We start from the raw sequence: 15,074 nt of genomic DNA, 5'->3' as shown, positions 1-15,074 counted from the left end.
GAGCCATGACACCATTGAAAGTTTCATATCTCTTCAAGCGCAACAACGGTGAAGTATTTTTCCCACAGTTTTATTGTCTAGGTGTGTGTGTTTACTCTTATGAGATGAATGAGATGCAGTTCCAGTTAGACTAGTCAGCTTAAGACATTCAATATAAGTGAATGTGGAACAGCAGACTCTTCAGTAGTTTTCTAGTACGTTTAACGAGCCAAGTATCTATTCAGTAATTGGTGGCCAAGTATGTGATTATGGAATACATAAAATCAAATCTGGAAGGGAGATAAAGTTCAACTGCTGGTCTTAATCCGTTATCACTTACTGTTGAGTAGATAACACTGCAGAAGTCAATGGATTTATATTGCTGTAAAGTTCAACATGAGAGAATATGAGAATAAACTGCTCACGCAGTTTACTGGGAAATAAAATGGATGACATAATTACTTTCCAGACTGCTTCCTATAAATAGAAAGAAGGGTCCAGTTTATGGTAAAATAGCTGAACAATCGGCAAGAGTGCTATTTTATTGCTACTTATCAGATCTGTGTACATATTTAAGATATCTGTTTCTCTTACCTCTGAGGAAATGATTACTTTCCTACATCACAAACTTTTAGATTATAGAAGTTTCAAAAGTAGAATAAAAAGCTGCCAACAACATTATTTAAGAAGACTGGAGTGTCTACCACAACCTATTATGACATTTCTTCCATTAGATGTAGCTAATTTTAGTTCTACCATATGTGTACTGATATGATAACGGACCAAACTTACAATGTAACTTACCTGCCGTTGAGCTACTGAACACTGGATTTATTTTATTTTAGTTGAAAAATAAGTGGTTAAACAATTGCAAGGAATGAGCAAAGTTAACTACAAGATTTTTCAAAATACTTCAAAATTCAAGGCACATATTTGACAGGAAACCAAAAGTATTTTCAAGAAAGGTGAACCACAGGTTTAAAGCCTGCTTAATCACAGGTTGTCTTGGACTCCTGTCTGACAGTATTTCAAAATACTTCAGAAATGTCAGAATAGTATTTCAGATTCAGTTTTATTTATGCTGTAGCTCCATATTTATGATACCTTCTGGAGATCTGAGTAATCTGAGTAATGAAACAAGAGTAAGATGGAACAGTTAGTAACAATTATTAAATACCCGAACACCTAACTTCTTTCATACCACTATTAATAATCTAGAAAGCATGTGGTTTGCAGCACTGGCTCTTGCAAACTGATCGCCATTGTGTCCTCTAATCACATCACTAAGCTGTCTCTGCAAGTGTTCCTACACATACCAAAATGGTGCAGTGGAATCGTGTGAAGGCAGAATAGTAATAGTGAAAAGCTGTGTTTTGTTTCTATTTCATTACTAAGGACAACTACAAACTGAAAACCAAGGGGTTTATCTCATGGCAGACAGCAGGGTTGGTCCCAATGAATGAAAGAACATTGATCTGCAATTTGGGCAAAAAAATTACGCTGGCAAAAATCTCAAAAGTGACACCAAAGTTCAGCTGCCTTATGCCACACTAGTTATATGAGCCTATATAAAACATTAAAATATGCTCTAGGCTGTTCTGCTGTATGCTAAAATGACAAATCCATGGAATCTGTTAAGATCAAGAAGGGTGTGTGGAGGGAAGCATTGCAAATATATCTTCTGTGTCTAAACCCCAGCAGTCAGCAGATTACAAATCCTGTGGAAAAGGTAGATTTGGCAGCACAGCCTGAATACTAGCAAGGCCACTTCTGCCACAGGAGCATCAAAGAGCCTCTTTGCACCTAAAGGAGCAAGACTTTCTTTCAGGTAGGCTCCTCCTGTACGGGCAGCATTTGCTTTAATGCAGGCTCCCACACACACTTTTGCTTTTCCATAATGCTTCGTGCCTGCCATGCTTAACCGCGGCACCTGCCAAAGCCTGGCTCGCCCCCTCGGCTCTTCTGAGGCCAGGCCAGACACAGGCTGAGGAGGAAAGGGCCGGGACCACGGCTGTCGGACTCGACGGCTGTTGGAAACGGCGAGGCCCGGGGCGCAGCCCCAGGGCCCGGGATGGAGGGCGGCCCCCGCGGCGGGAGCCCCTCACAGCCCTGCTCTCGCGAGAGCGGTGCGGGAGCCTCGCGAGAACTGCGCGGGCCCCGCCTCCCTCCGCGGGAAAGGCGCCGGGCCCCGGCTTTCCCTTTTCCCGCCGTTTCGCGCGGAGCCGCCGGGAGCCAACCAGGTAACGGCGTGCGCTCTCCTCACCGGCGCCGCCTGGTAACGGCCGCCAGCCCGCCGCGGGGACGGGCTCCGCCACAGCTCCGCGCCGCCGGTGGGGGCCTCTCCCTCGCCCCCCCCCCCCGGCCCCTGGTCCCCTTGGGTTCCCGCGGGACACGTTGCAAACGCTGGCCCTCCTTCCGCCGGGAGCGGGCCGCGCTTGCCCCTTCTCTCCGTTTGGGAGGCTGCGGCCGGCCTTGCTGCCGCCCGGGAGAAAGGGCGTGTGGGGGGAGATGCCCGACCCCTCCTTTGCCGTCCTGGCTCCTGGGCGTGACACCAGCCTGGCGGGAGGCTGGAGCGGCTGAGGCGCGGGTGCTCGCTGCCGCCTGGCAAACTCAGGCGCTGGTCATGGCAGGATTTCTCAGAGCACCCCGGCGTGTCTTACGAGTGAGTTTTCTCTATGCTGTTCGTGCAAAAGGAAAGGAGGAGGAAAAAAAAAAAATCGCCGCTGGGAGGTACAGGAGAGCTGAGTTTGTAGGAGCAGCTGGTGCTCAGGCTTTCTGGTGGGGGTCAGGGGTTCAGGAAGCTTTATGCCCTCCAGAATCACGGAGAGGCAACGTGTTCCTCTCGGCGAAGTATAAATACAGATAAGCAGCTTCAGTGCTTTATCGGCGCTAACTGCCGGTGCCGATGAAGGCGTGTGTAGGAAGGCAATCGTTTATGAAGCTGCGCAAAGTCTTACGGTGCCGGAGGGAGCTGGTGGTTGGAAGAAGAGGGAAATAGAAATGTTGTTCTGTGAAAGGGTTAGTCGGGAGGATAGGAGCAAAGCCCTGTCTGAGAGAGCAGCAGGACGTTTGGGAGAGGGGCTGGCATCGCGGTTCCTTCCCCCCTCGGGCAGCTTCCAGTTCTCTCCCTGCCTGCAAGTGGCTGTACATCTAGCTCAGGTGTTTTTTCTCCCTAAGGACTGGAAAGCCCTTCCTTAGGACTAGAGAGTAAGCTAAGAAGCTGACATGACTGAATGCCTTCTACACCTGTGCAACTGCCCAGACCTGTCAAAGGCTCTACCTGAACACTTGTTGGGGGCCCTCTATTTGAAGGCAGGTTGAACACCTGTAGAAAGCAATGTGTCATTTTGGGATCTTGAAGCAGGTGAAGCTTGGGAAAACTCATTGCTCTTTTTTTCCCCTGTTTGTATTCAGTTGAGGTACTAATCATTTGCAGAAACTCTGAGCAAGTTTTGTGCATTTTTTCTTACAGTCATCTTTGGGGGGGGGGGGGGGGGGGAAAGAACCAAAAAAAAAAAACACTAGGGACAGCTTTTAATAATTATAGAGTCAGACACCCTTTTATTGAAAATGGTTCGTCTGACATGCTCAAATCTAGGCCAGTAAGTGAGAGCAAGTTTGTTGATTTCAACTGCCCTAGCGCTTGACAGAGAAAAAGATGGTTTCTGCGATATCTGTGCTTGAAGGTAGAAAAATAAGAGTTTAAAAGACGTTCCTAATGTCACTAGGCAATCGATTCCACAAAGAAGCGTTGTAAGATGGCTTAATGTGACTGCACACAAAGTGGAGCGTTTCAGCTGCAAGATGCAAGCAGATTACTGTACAACTTCCGCTGAAGAATTGTAGGCATTGCTAAGTTGAAAAGGTAATTTTATTGTCTATTAAGGACTTTTCTTAATGTAAGAACATTAGCTAACTTTAAACCGAGTACTGAAACGAACACTGAATTTTCTATAGACAGAGCATGCTAAAAGCAAATCTGGAGCTACCTAATGGTTACTGAAGGTTCTGTCAGCTCCCTTACTGTAGTGTTTAAGTATCCTTATACTATAGAAAACATACAGTTCAAGTGTTCCTGTGTTGTCGAGAATAATGCTTCGTTCCATTTATTCCATTATTTTTATTCCATTTTAAAGACAGCCATACTGAAAGAAAAATGCCTTGCTTAAGACTGTGCACAGCGATGTGAGAAAGGAGGCCGGAACTAAGGCCTCCAGGCCCTACACTAGGTCACCGAACACCGGACTAAATATTTTATCATGGTGAATCTAGGGGACCAGCTAAACCAGTAGCTGCATTCACATATTCTAAGTTGCTTGAAGGCTCTCAACATAGGAAATGCAGCTTCTTGACTGGTTGTAGACCGTGTGTTGTCTGAACTACAACTATAACTTGTGCCTCAAAAATTTGAGAGCCAATTGCTCCTTTTATTTGTCTATATAGACATTGTGGTTTGCTTGCTTAGGCTGCTACTTTAGGAGTAGTACAAAATACCTTGGATTTTTTTTTTCTTATTGTAATTTATATTACTGAGTAATAGAGGTAGCGATGTCCACCTGGTAATGACACAGTCCCTGTTCAAAAGTGTTTGTTTGACATTGACCACATAGAAATGGGGAAGACTTTGAAAGTCCAGTTTCACACGCAGGAAAATGAAGGACAAAGAGATTCTGTGAGTATTTCAATATTGGACACCCAGTGCCAATAGAATGGACTCTTACCTTAGCTCAGACCCAGATCTGAGTACCATGCTTCCCCTGTAGTTTACTGGAGGGCATCATCTGTGCTAAGAAACCCTTCAAAACAAAGAAGAATTATGGGTAAGATTGTTCTGAGTTGTGTAGGCAGTCTGGCTTTTAAGATGGGGCTGCCTGAATTTGATAGTTCTCAAATACTAATTTTTTTGAGATTTATAGATTTTGAGATTACTCTCCTATTTCCTTTTCATGAGGGAGTAGGAATAATTTCAATGTAGAATCACAAAGTCTTCAAGGGGATGTGAACTTTTCTTGCAGAAGGGTGTCGTTTGAATCCATGTTTATGTACAGGATGTATGTACACAAATATATCCCTGATAAAACTTTTGACAAATGCTTTTGCTGACAGCAAGATTTTGGAAGCATGGGTTACTTCTGGAAAACAGGAATTCTGTTTAACTGTAGCTTTACGTAGGAAAAGAATAAAGACTCCTAAGCATCTTAATCTAATTTTAAGTTGATAGCTGTTTAAGGCAGGGGGGGAATTCTGTTAGTTTATAATTACTTGTAGCAAGATACTTAGCATCTTCCGCACTTTTCAGAGTGACTGTCAGTGTATAAGTACCACTCAACGAGGATAGGCAGTAATCTTTGTATTTCATCCATGGCTGCAAGTTACACTGCTAAATGCAAACATAAGTGTTGTCGATCTGTCATTACAGGCATACACGTGTCTTCAGAAACAGCTTCATAACTATGTAATTTAAAACTTAAAGTGTGAAAGTGAGCCACTTCTGCAAATAAGTCAAAGAAGCTGGGAGCAGAAAAAAGCAAGATGAATACATCTGGAGGAAGCTGTGGGAGCCCTAGTTCTGCAGAACCGACTGGAGATTTCTTCAAGGAATTGTGGTCCAAACTGAAAGAATGTCATGATAAAGAAGTACAAGGTAAATGTGTTAAAGTTTGGGTTTACAGAAGGCTGTCTGTTATCACAGGAGAACTTTGAACCAGAGTACCACTCCACCTGCATGGAACTAAATAGATTTTTAATGTCTTATGTTATGCAGAAAGTTGGATTGGATGATTACAAGTGATCCTTACAGATTGATTGTCGAAGCCTGGCTTAACAGGATTAGATTTAAACTATCAACAAGTATAAATCACTTGCTAGGACAGTGAAGAAAAAGTAACACAATGTTACATGGGATCTGTGTTTGCTTAGGAAATATTTAAATGTTACTTTACCTTTAATGGGTTATGATTCAAAGTTTCCAAATTTATATTACTAATATTGTTTCACAAGTAGTATTCATAAAATGTATTGCTAAAAATACTTCTTAAGAAGTTAAGATTTTGTTCTGCTAATCTTAAGTCACATGATCCATTACTTGGATGGAATTAGAACAGTATCTGAATCTTCCAACAAGCATATCCTTATGCATGAAATAGTATTTATATTAGGCTGGAATAAAAGCAGGTGAGTTTTTGTGAATTAAGAGCTTTAGTCATGCAAGTGGACCTTTGTAGTCAGACCATTCCAGTGGCCTTGGTCATTTCCACCAGCCTCAAAACTGTTCCAGGTCTGTCCATTTAGGTCCAGTTGTATCATCACTTCTTAATTTCAAAAACTGTGGGGGACTGTTTTATAATGTGTAGATGTTTCATACCTACCTCCTACTGAAAGTCTTGACTCAACAATTTGCAACACTGGGCCTTGACACTGTGTGTTAGTAATTTAAGAAAAAAAAAAAAAAAACCAAACAAAAAAAACTTCTATCAGTTTGGCAACTGAAAGGGAAGATGTACCAGATAGTAGCATTTTGTTACATTAAAAAAAGTATGTGCGACCACATGAAATATAATTTTATATTGTGTCCCAAAAATCAAAGAAATTATTTATTTTTTATGACTTTTTTTTTTTTTAATTCTCAGTGGTTCTTTTCAGAGTGGGTGTGATGTCAACTGCAGATAAATGCGGAAGTACTGACAGAATGGGATCTGGCAATCTATGGCATGTCTGAACAACAAAAACTGAACAAACAAAAAGCTCTAATGTAGAAGGTTATGTTAAGTGACCCCTTCTCTAGTTTCTTGGGATATGCAGCACATGATTTTAAAGTTTTGGTTTTCTTTATACAAGTGAAGATACTCCTTAGAATGCATGCTGGGTGGGGCCAGATAATTTTGCCACTAGGCACTCTTTTTCATGCCTAGCCCTTTGTCAGTATGTCCCGCACAGTGTTAGGTAAAATTAGGTCTTCCATGATAACATCAAAGACATGCCTGAAGGATAGTTAATTTTTTCAAAAGGTGGGGATCCTCTTATAGAAAATGGTACTGGAGGATATTTTAGAAACATCAAACACAGGCTTGCCTGGACTTTGCTTGTTTCTGAAGTCTATAAATAAGAAAATTGACTCATGAGTTTCCAATCTAAATGTCAGCAAAAAATTATTTTAAAGATGGTGGAAGGTGGATTAAGGGAAAGTTATTAGATGGAGAAAAAGCTTTTTGCATGTATAATGCACAATGTACTGCCCACTGTAATGGTGGAATTCTTATTATTTATTACAAATCCGTGAAAAGTAGGATTTATGACACATGAGCTTGCAATGGTCAGGCATATTATACAGGTTAGAATATTTATACACCTATAGAATATAGACTAGAGAATACTTCAAACTCGTACAGTTTGAAATGGATTTTATTGTTGGGTTTTTTTATATTGCTATATTGTAAAGGGTGTATATTTTTCCACCATGTTAGCTAAACAAAGGCAGCTTCTTATTCTTTTAAACTGATCGCTTGCAAAAAAATTACAAGTTTTGTCCCTCTTCAGACAAAATAGCTATCATTTTCTCTCAAATTCATTATGTGACAATGGGTAGGACTCCTACAACCCAGTTTCCAAAGATTTTTGGGCATGGTCAATGTCAGTTGACTTTTCATGGAATTCAGAAGTGCTCAGCAACTCAGAATAATGGTCATTAAAACTATATTTACTTTTATTTCCTACCTGTAGAATGTGTGGAATACTTGCATAGTGCTCACAAATTAGAAAGGAATTTAATAATGCTGTTTATAAAGTGATTCATTTCTGCAGGTGTTAATACTTTCATGTAGCTCAAAATAATTATATGGATACTTGTTGCATGTGTGTCCTATCAACATGATTCCTGAGGATGAATTCAAGTCTAAAGCTCTATACTAAACAGAAACGTATTTCAGCATAGAAATGTGAGGAGAGTTTTGTGTACAAGAAATAGCCTAATTCTCTTCAACTATTCCTTACCTCTGAAAAGCAGAAGATATCAATGGGGAAAAAAACATAGTCACAGATGCAGAGAAAATTATGAGGAAAGCAATCTCATTGATAGATTGCTGTAGGAAAGGAAATGGCTGGAAGCTCCTCAGAAGTAAACAATTATAGAAAACAGGGCTGGAAGGGATGTTAAGAGGTCATCTAGTCCATCTCTATACCCTTAAGGTAGGATTATGTCTGTGTCATTGCTGACAGAAGCTTGTCCAACCCCTTCTGAGAGAACTTCAGCAATAAAGATGCTGCAGTCTTCCCAAGCACTGTCAGTTTTAAGAAAGTGGATTTAATGCATTTGAAAATTCATCAGAACAGAAATTGTCAGAGCCGTTAATTGAAATATTACAGGTACATAGTCTAATCAAGTTGCAAGTTTCATAAAGTACTGTTGTGCGGTTAATTAATCTGCCTAATGATAGTTTAAAGAAAGTCTCCATCACTTTAATGTCATTCACTAAAGCACTTATGAGCTTTAGGTAGTGTAGATTTATATAGTCTGCAGCTTGTCTATTTCGTAGAAATATTGTGTGAAAGACAAAATTGAATTGGGAATGTACATAGTGTGGTGTCACGTAAGTTTATATGCGAACTAGATCATTAAATAAGGAAATCTGAAAAAGCTAAGCTGCCTTAATGAGTATGCTTAAAACCTCCCAATGCTCTGGAAAAGCAAAAGGAAGATATTGCATCCGACATAGTAATTCAATGCTCTTGGATAAATGTAACAAACTGGTTTCCTGCCTTCTCGTGAAAGTCATTTGAATTAAGAAAAAATGCAACCTTTAAGTAACTAGTTTGGTTCCTCCTGAATTCAGGTGAGAGGGGAGATAGTGTTACCTGTAGCACAGTACTCGGCCTTTTGAGTGCTGCCTCTTCAATTTGTGGCTCAGGTTGCCAATGTTACAATCCTAAGTACTTGCTGAACAGACTACCTGTTCATACAGGAGATGCATTGTTGTGCAGCTTCATTCCTTCCGATGGGCGTGGAGCAGCATTAAAGCATGCTTTATAGGGGTTCTAATTGCAGATGCCTAATTGACTTGATGAATAGCAACTACTTAAAAAAATAAACCCTCTTTCTATGCTGATCTGCATGATAGAACATAACATCTCACAGGTGTTGAACACTTAGAGATGAAAGAAATCTTGCTATATTTCCTAAGAACTTTTTTTTAAGCAGTCTCTGCGCGTTTTTACCTCATTGTCTCACTGGCATCTTGTAGCAGTCTGTGGCATGAGTTCACTGAGGCTCTGGCTGGCCTGGCTGTTACATTGTAAATGGCCTGAAAAGTGAACCTTCTCAAGCAAGTAGTTTTCACCTTTGAGCTGTTCCTAGTTCAGTGTGGTAGGGAAGAGAGAAAATAAGTCTATTAGCTGCCTTAACCTACATTTTTCTATAGTAAGATGTAGTATGAGGTATTTGTTTTGGTTTAAATTCAAAATTATCAGAAGTTTTCTTAAAAGTGTTCTGGTTTCATAAGTTTATCATATTACCCTAAATGACTAATGCTTTTGCAAGAAAGCTCACAAGACACCTCATATTCAAACTGAATTTGCTCACAGCTTTTCATAGTTTGAAGAAAATATGGCGTTAAGAAAAAATTGTGTTATGTTAGTTTCTGATGTCTTACAAAAATTTCTGTTGGATTTGTATTTAAGAAAATATACCAATGGAGTCTGATGATTTCTGACGATTTTTTTGGAGTAGCAACGGCCAGCTTGTGTGTGGGTAGTATCACATAAATTTCCATAGCACTGCATCCCACTTGTTAAGCTGTGCCGTACTTAAAGCATGTTTATCTTCCTGCCCCTGTGCACATACACACGCACCCAAAACCTTGCGGGCAGGTTGGCTGGACTTCTGTCTAGCCCCTGGGCTGTCAGCTGGCCACTCCTGCTGGGAGCATCAGTTGTTTTTGCAAGCCTTTTTACTTCTGCACAGAACGTACATTTAGGAGTGTGTGGGCCTTAGTGGGGGAAAGATGAAATACCATTCCTCAGTTCACCTTAAGGTGTTCCAAAGAAGCTTTGGCTGAGAGGGTCTGGTAGCATACCTGCAATAGATTATGTTGTCCTTTTGTGCCTTAAAACCTAGAATCATGTATTTTTACTGTTTCCTTTATGCATATACATTGTAATACATTTTTCAGTTCGGTGGTTGGATGCTACGTTTCAAGTGTAGTATTATCCATTTGTATGTACACAGACCATATTCTGTGGTACTTATGTAGGCGTAGTTAATGAAAATATATTGACAGTGCTTGGTGTTCATGTGTGGGTTTTTTGCAAAGGTGTTTTTATACCTGTTTAAATGGGAATCTGCATGTTTGTTTAAGAATTCCCTGTTTCCTAGGGATCGTAATAGCTATATTTGTTTCCAAGATCCTGTAGAACATACTCAAGAAGTCTAGAACAAACCATTTTCTCTCCAAATTAGTGACATTTTTTCTCTTTTTTGCAGATGTCATTGGCAAAAGGGGAGTTAGTTTGTTTCACTGATTTTTTTTATTTTTTTTTTAATCAGAATTCTATAACATTTATTTTCTTCTTTCCACTTTTCAGGCTTACAGCTGAAAATATCTAAATTGAAAAAGGAAAGATGCTTGTAAGTACTCATCCTAATGATCTCATTTATTAAAGGAGAGTCTGAGTACCATTAATGAGCCGTAATTCTTGTGAGATCAATTGAGGTTTCATGGATTCTTCCTTCAGACGTTTACAAAACTCTGTTCACTTTAATCATTCAGCTGTGGTCATCTAAAAATATATGTAGCGCTCTATAGGGTGTGTAACCTGAACACTAGGTTGCCTTCCTTGAACAAATGACTTGTAGGGTTTTCTTATCTGCAGTATTTTTAGAATGCCTATCAAGATGTTGACATATCTAATACAAAAGATAATTAGGGAGACATTTTAAAATTGAGGTCTAATCTGTAGAAGAGAAGTAAGTGACAAGACAAGCCAACTTTTTTTAGAATTTTTTTTTTTTTTTTTTGCTACACATTTGCTTTCAGTATCAGGTGTTGTGCCTTAACCCAGCTTTCAGTCATTCAGTAAAGATTCTGGTAGTAACCTTGCTAATTTTCACTCAGTTCTTATATCTTAAGGCGTATGTAACTTCTTTTGCAGTCATTATTTGCTACTAATTCTTAGTTCTGTTCATTAGAAGCAATTTAGGGAAAAAATCTGAGTTACAAGATTTACATGTGCAGTAGAATCACAATATGTATTTACAGCACTAAATCAGCTTTTATTTTCCTTCTGCTGACTAAAGCCGTATTTAATTAAATGATGAGATATGCTAATGTGATTCTTTATTCAAATTTCTACCTCAGGTTTAATTATATTAATATTATGTTAATATTACGTATGACCTGTTTTATGAGTTGCACTTTATAAAGTGCTGTGTAGGAGGAATAAAAATAAATTACTTGGTCTTTTTCCACTTTGGAAAACAATATAATTATATTAGATATGTTAAAGAAATTAAACTTTTCTTAAAATTAGCAAGAAAACCTCCATATTTGCATTCCCAGCATTGCCATCTGAAGTCAAAGATATACAATCTTAGTTTTAAAGTGTAGCGACGGTGCTCTCAAACATAGTTTGTGCTTTTTCAGAATTAACATTTCTATTATCTAGGCAGTTTTCTTCCTCATTAATCCATATTAGGTTTTCTAGTTGTTTCTTTTCTTTAGTTACATTTTTCAAATTGTATAAGCAGGAAATAACCCTCCCCTAGTCTAGAAAAATTAAGTCATCATGTGCTTTTTTGTAAAATAGTAACTCAAGCAACTCTCAAGCATTTTTGACAGTTATTGTCTAAACTCCCTGATGTGCTTATATTTCTGGTTGGGAGGGAAGCGAAGGTGTTTTTTCCATAGGAATAAATTCCCTCTAGTGGAATCCATCTTTCCTTTTCCTGTAACATAAGGTATGTAAATGCATCTTATAATGATACTGGCTTTTCTACTATAATTCGGTCGTACTACAGGGTGTACTTCACTTGCTGTCCACTTTTATTATAACTGTTCTTCTGTAATTAAAACTGTGTCTCACTTCCAGGGAAATTGTTGTTTCTTTTCACTAGGCTTTTGGAAGAAATTGCCTTCAGTTTTGTAACACCTGTGTTGCTGTCTTCCCTAGATACATTTTTGGATTTTGTTTATCCTTTGTAGTGCTCAGAGCTCCTCTGAGCTTCTGTTTTGCTTATTTCAGTTAAATATCACCCATCCTTCTGGCATTTGATAACCCACGGTAGCACTTTGAGCTGCGCAGTGTTGTGTGTTCTCACATTTCAGCTGCATTAATGCAGATAGCATTTGTGAAGGCTGTAGATAATTGCCTATGGTTTTGACTTTTGTCTGCATGGTGTCACTCTGCTTGCAGAGCAGGTGCAAGTGTTTTCTTTGCACTTTCTGAGGACTAAAGACTGCAGAGAAGCTGCTAGAAGGTAGCAGTGGCAGCTGAAGGAACAGTTCAGGACAGGATCACAAAAGGAAAGATTGATTAATCAATTCTGCAACAGTATCCACCTTATTCTGGTACCATCAGGATTCCCTGCATTTACCAAGCCATTCACCAAACCTACCGCAGGGTTTACAGTCCCACGAGTACCTATGTGGCTAACTCCCTGTTCCCCTGCTTATTCACCTGCTCCTCAGGATCAAGATTTGTCAGCTTTTATATGGCTTCTTGTTCAATCTCCAGCACTAGTGGAACACAGTGTATACTATTTGCAGCTGCTGTTTAATTGTGCGTAAGAGTTCACAAATTACTTAAAACAAAAAAAAAAGTGCCAATAGAGTCCAGTTGCTTATTTGGTCTGTCATTGAATTTTTAGTCAATTGGAAATATGAATTCAGATCTTTCCTTAAAATCCAAACTGTGTATGTGTTGTTTACATTTTAAAGAAATGCTTTCTGAACATCGATATTGCAGTATCACAAGGAATATATTAGCAGATAAAATTATGTTAGGTTATTAGATGGCTTTCAGTTAGCAAATATTTGGTGCTATGTTTTATACTTAGGGGCTACACTTACTGTCCTGTGAAAAACTCAATTTAACATCTTGTTATTTCTTATGTATGATTCATAAATTAACTAGTTATTTCATTTTTAATCTAAAAGGATGAAATTATCTCTTGCTGTTATTGTTAACATAACCTGGTGTGTCATGAGTTGCTTCCGTGTTCTGAAATCTTGAATTGATCAGTTAATTGTCTAGTTGATGAAGATTATCAGTGATGTGACTGAACACATACTGAATGGTTTAATTATTGTTTGTTGCAATCTTTCTACAATTACCACATTGTAGATATAGTACTCTTACATAGGAGGTCTTGTTCTCCTTGGTGCATCTGAATACCTGAGGTTTAGTATTTCAGACTTGGTAATCAGCTGACAATGAGCACCTTATTTTGTATCCCACTCCAGCACTGGAGCTAATGACTTGTAAATGCCAGGTCAGAGACTGTTCATTATGCAGAGTGCCTTCATAACCAAAAATGTCTGCCATGTTTATCAGGTGCACTGGAATTCTGGAGAGGAAAAAAAAACCAACACAAAAAACAACACACACACAAAAAAAAAACCAAACAAAAAAACCCAAATAAACCTATCTGAATGTCTCTATCTTTACTATCTTAATGTGACATTTTGCAGGGTTTAGGTGGAAGGCATGGAGTATTAGTGTATGTTAATGTCTTTCCCCCCTCCCCCCCCAATAACTTAATGCCATAGAATGTGACTTAAAGGTAGCTTGAGAAAAGATTTAAAAATTTGATATTTTAGGCCTTCTGTAAGTTGCATAAACTGAAAAAAATGAGATCTTTTTTTATGCCATAAACATCAGAGAAATACAGACTGCTTTTGTCATACTTCAAATTTTGCAATGTCTGGCTGTACTTGGTTAATGAACTGAGGTAACAGAACTTTAACACTTTGTCCACCCCAAGTGAAAGTACAAGTCTTAAATGGTCCCTCGTGCTGTTTGCATGTAACTGTTTTATGTGTTGTATATGCAGCTGAAAAGGACAATATTGGTCTGGATGGTAGTATAGAAAAATGAAATATCTGTACTTAAATTTCAGAATGAATAAAATAATGTCTGTGATTGTACACTGTGGAAGCTTCCGGCTGTCCCATTCACTTCATGACCCCTGATTGTTAATTTCTTGTATTAGTCTAATACCAGCAATAGGAAAATGCGTTTGACTAATGTATCTTAAAGGGATAGTGCCAATTTAAAAGTATGTCTATGTAAAAGAAATGTATCAACAAGTTAATAAATATGTTTTCATTTCCTGTTGTGTGTGTGCTTAGCAGCTTTTTGTGAGCTAATTTCGTGGCTTCCTCAAGTAATACATCTCGGGCACACTGAAAACAAACACCCGCTTTCATGGAATATACAAAGGATTCCATGGTAAAAAGAAGAGCTGGGCATGAATTCTCGGAAGTTAGTCATTGTCACGTTACATAGATTCAGCTGCTTAGCTTTTACTGAAAGTTAATTTCCTTGTAGAAAAAAATTGTGTGCTTGTTGCTCATACCTTGTTTGCATCTTGAAGAGGTGTTGTGATCCAATAATAAAAGTGAAGGGGAGCTAAAATTGGGAAGTCAATGTTACTGCTTTTCCTTAGCTCTTTTGAGGAGATGTTCTTTGTTAAGTAAATAGTCCTGGCTTTTAGAGAAGGTATTTTCCCCAAGATCTTTGATTTCTGAGGTTTTTGGGAAGAGAGTTCTCTTATCTGTATTCATATTATGGGAATCCATGTTCTATAGACTCTGAGAATTGCTTCTTGAGGGACTAAACCTCTAATGGATCTAAAGACTTGTCAGAGCTTTACAAAGCTAATGTGGTTTGCCACACAGCAAGATGCCCTCACTGCTAAGGCAAGACCAAAATGACCTGATTGTAAAAGACCCCAGTTAGCTTCCCAACAGCTTCGCAACACAGTAAAATAAGAGAATTACTTGAGCATATATTCCCTGAAATTGTTGCTTGAATACTATTAGCTTTTATGCCTTGACTGTCATCAACTCTAACTTTTGTCCTGAGCAAAAATCAGATTTATCAAC

At 39.0% G+C, this 15,074-nt stretch overlaps 1 protein-coding gene across 4 annotated transcripts in view; it reads left to right on the top strand.

Annotated features, from left to right (window-relative positions):
* The first annotated feature begins 2,131 nt into the window (after positions 1–2,131).
* The window catches only part of RBBP8 (RB binding protein 8, endonuclease), a 38,710-nt gene continuing 25,767 nt past the window's right edge, over positions 2,132–15,074 (top strand). For 2 of the 4 annotated variants that reach the window (XM_087736188.1, XM_087736159.1), the window contains exons 1-4: positions 2,134–2,219; positions 3,708–3,844; positions 5,399–5,623; positions 10,555–10,597. In XM_087736188.1, the coding sequence (XP_087592314.1) occupies positions 5,512–5,623; positions 10,555–10,597 (155 nt within the window). In that variant the 5' untranslated portion in view covers positions 2,134–2,219; positions 3,708–3,844; positions 5,399–5,511. Of the gene's footprint in view, positions 2,220–2,416; positions 2,642–3,707; positions 3,845–5,398; positions 5,624–10,554; positions 10,598–15,074 lie in introns of those variants that run through there. The other 2 variants (XM_087736166.1, XM_087736177.1) reach the window with 2 other exon arrangements.

The sequence above is a fragment of the Nipponia nippon genome, unplaced genomic scaffold (assembly GCF_047370975.1).
Source record: "Nipponia nippon isolate SJK-2023a ecotype South Korea unplaced genomic scaffold, ASM4737097v1 scaffold_1, whole genome shotgun sequence".
Lineage (NCBI taxonomy): Eukaryota > Metazoa > Chordata > Aves > Pelecaniformes > Threskiornithidae > Nipponia > Nipponia nippon.
Note: the sequence above shows the minus strand (reverse complement) of the source record. Positions and strands in the feature narration are given on the sequence as shown.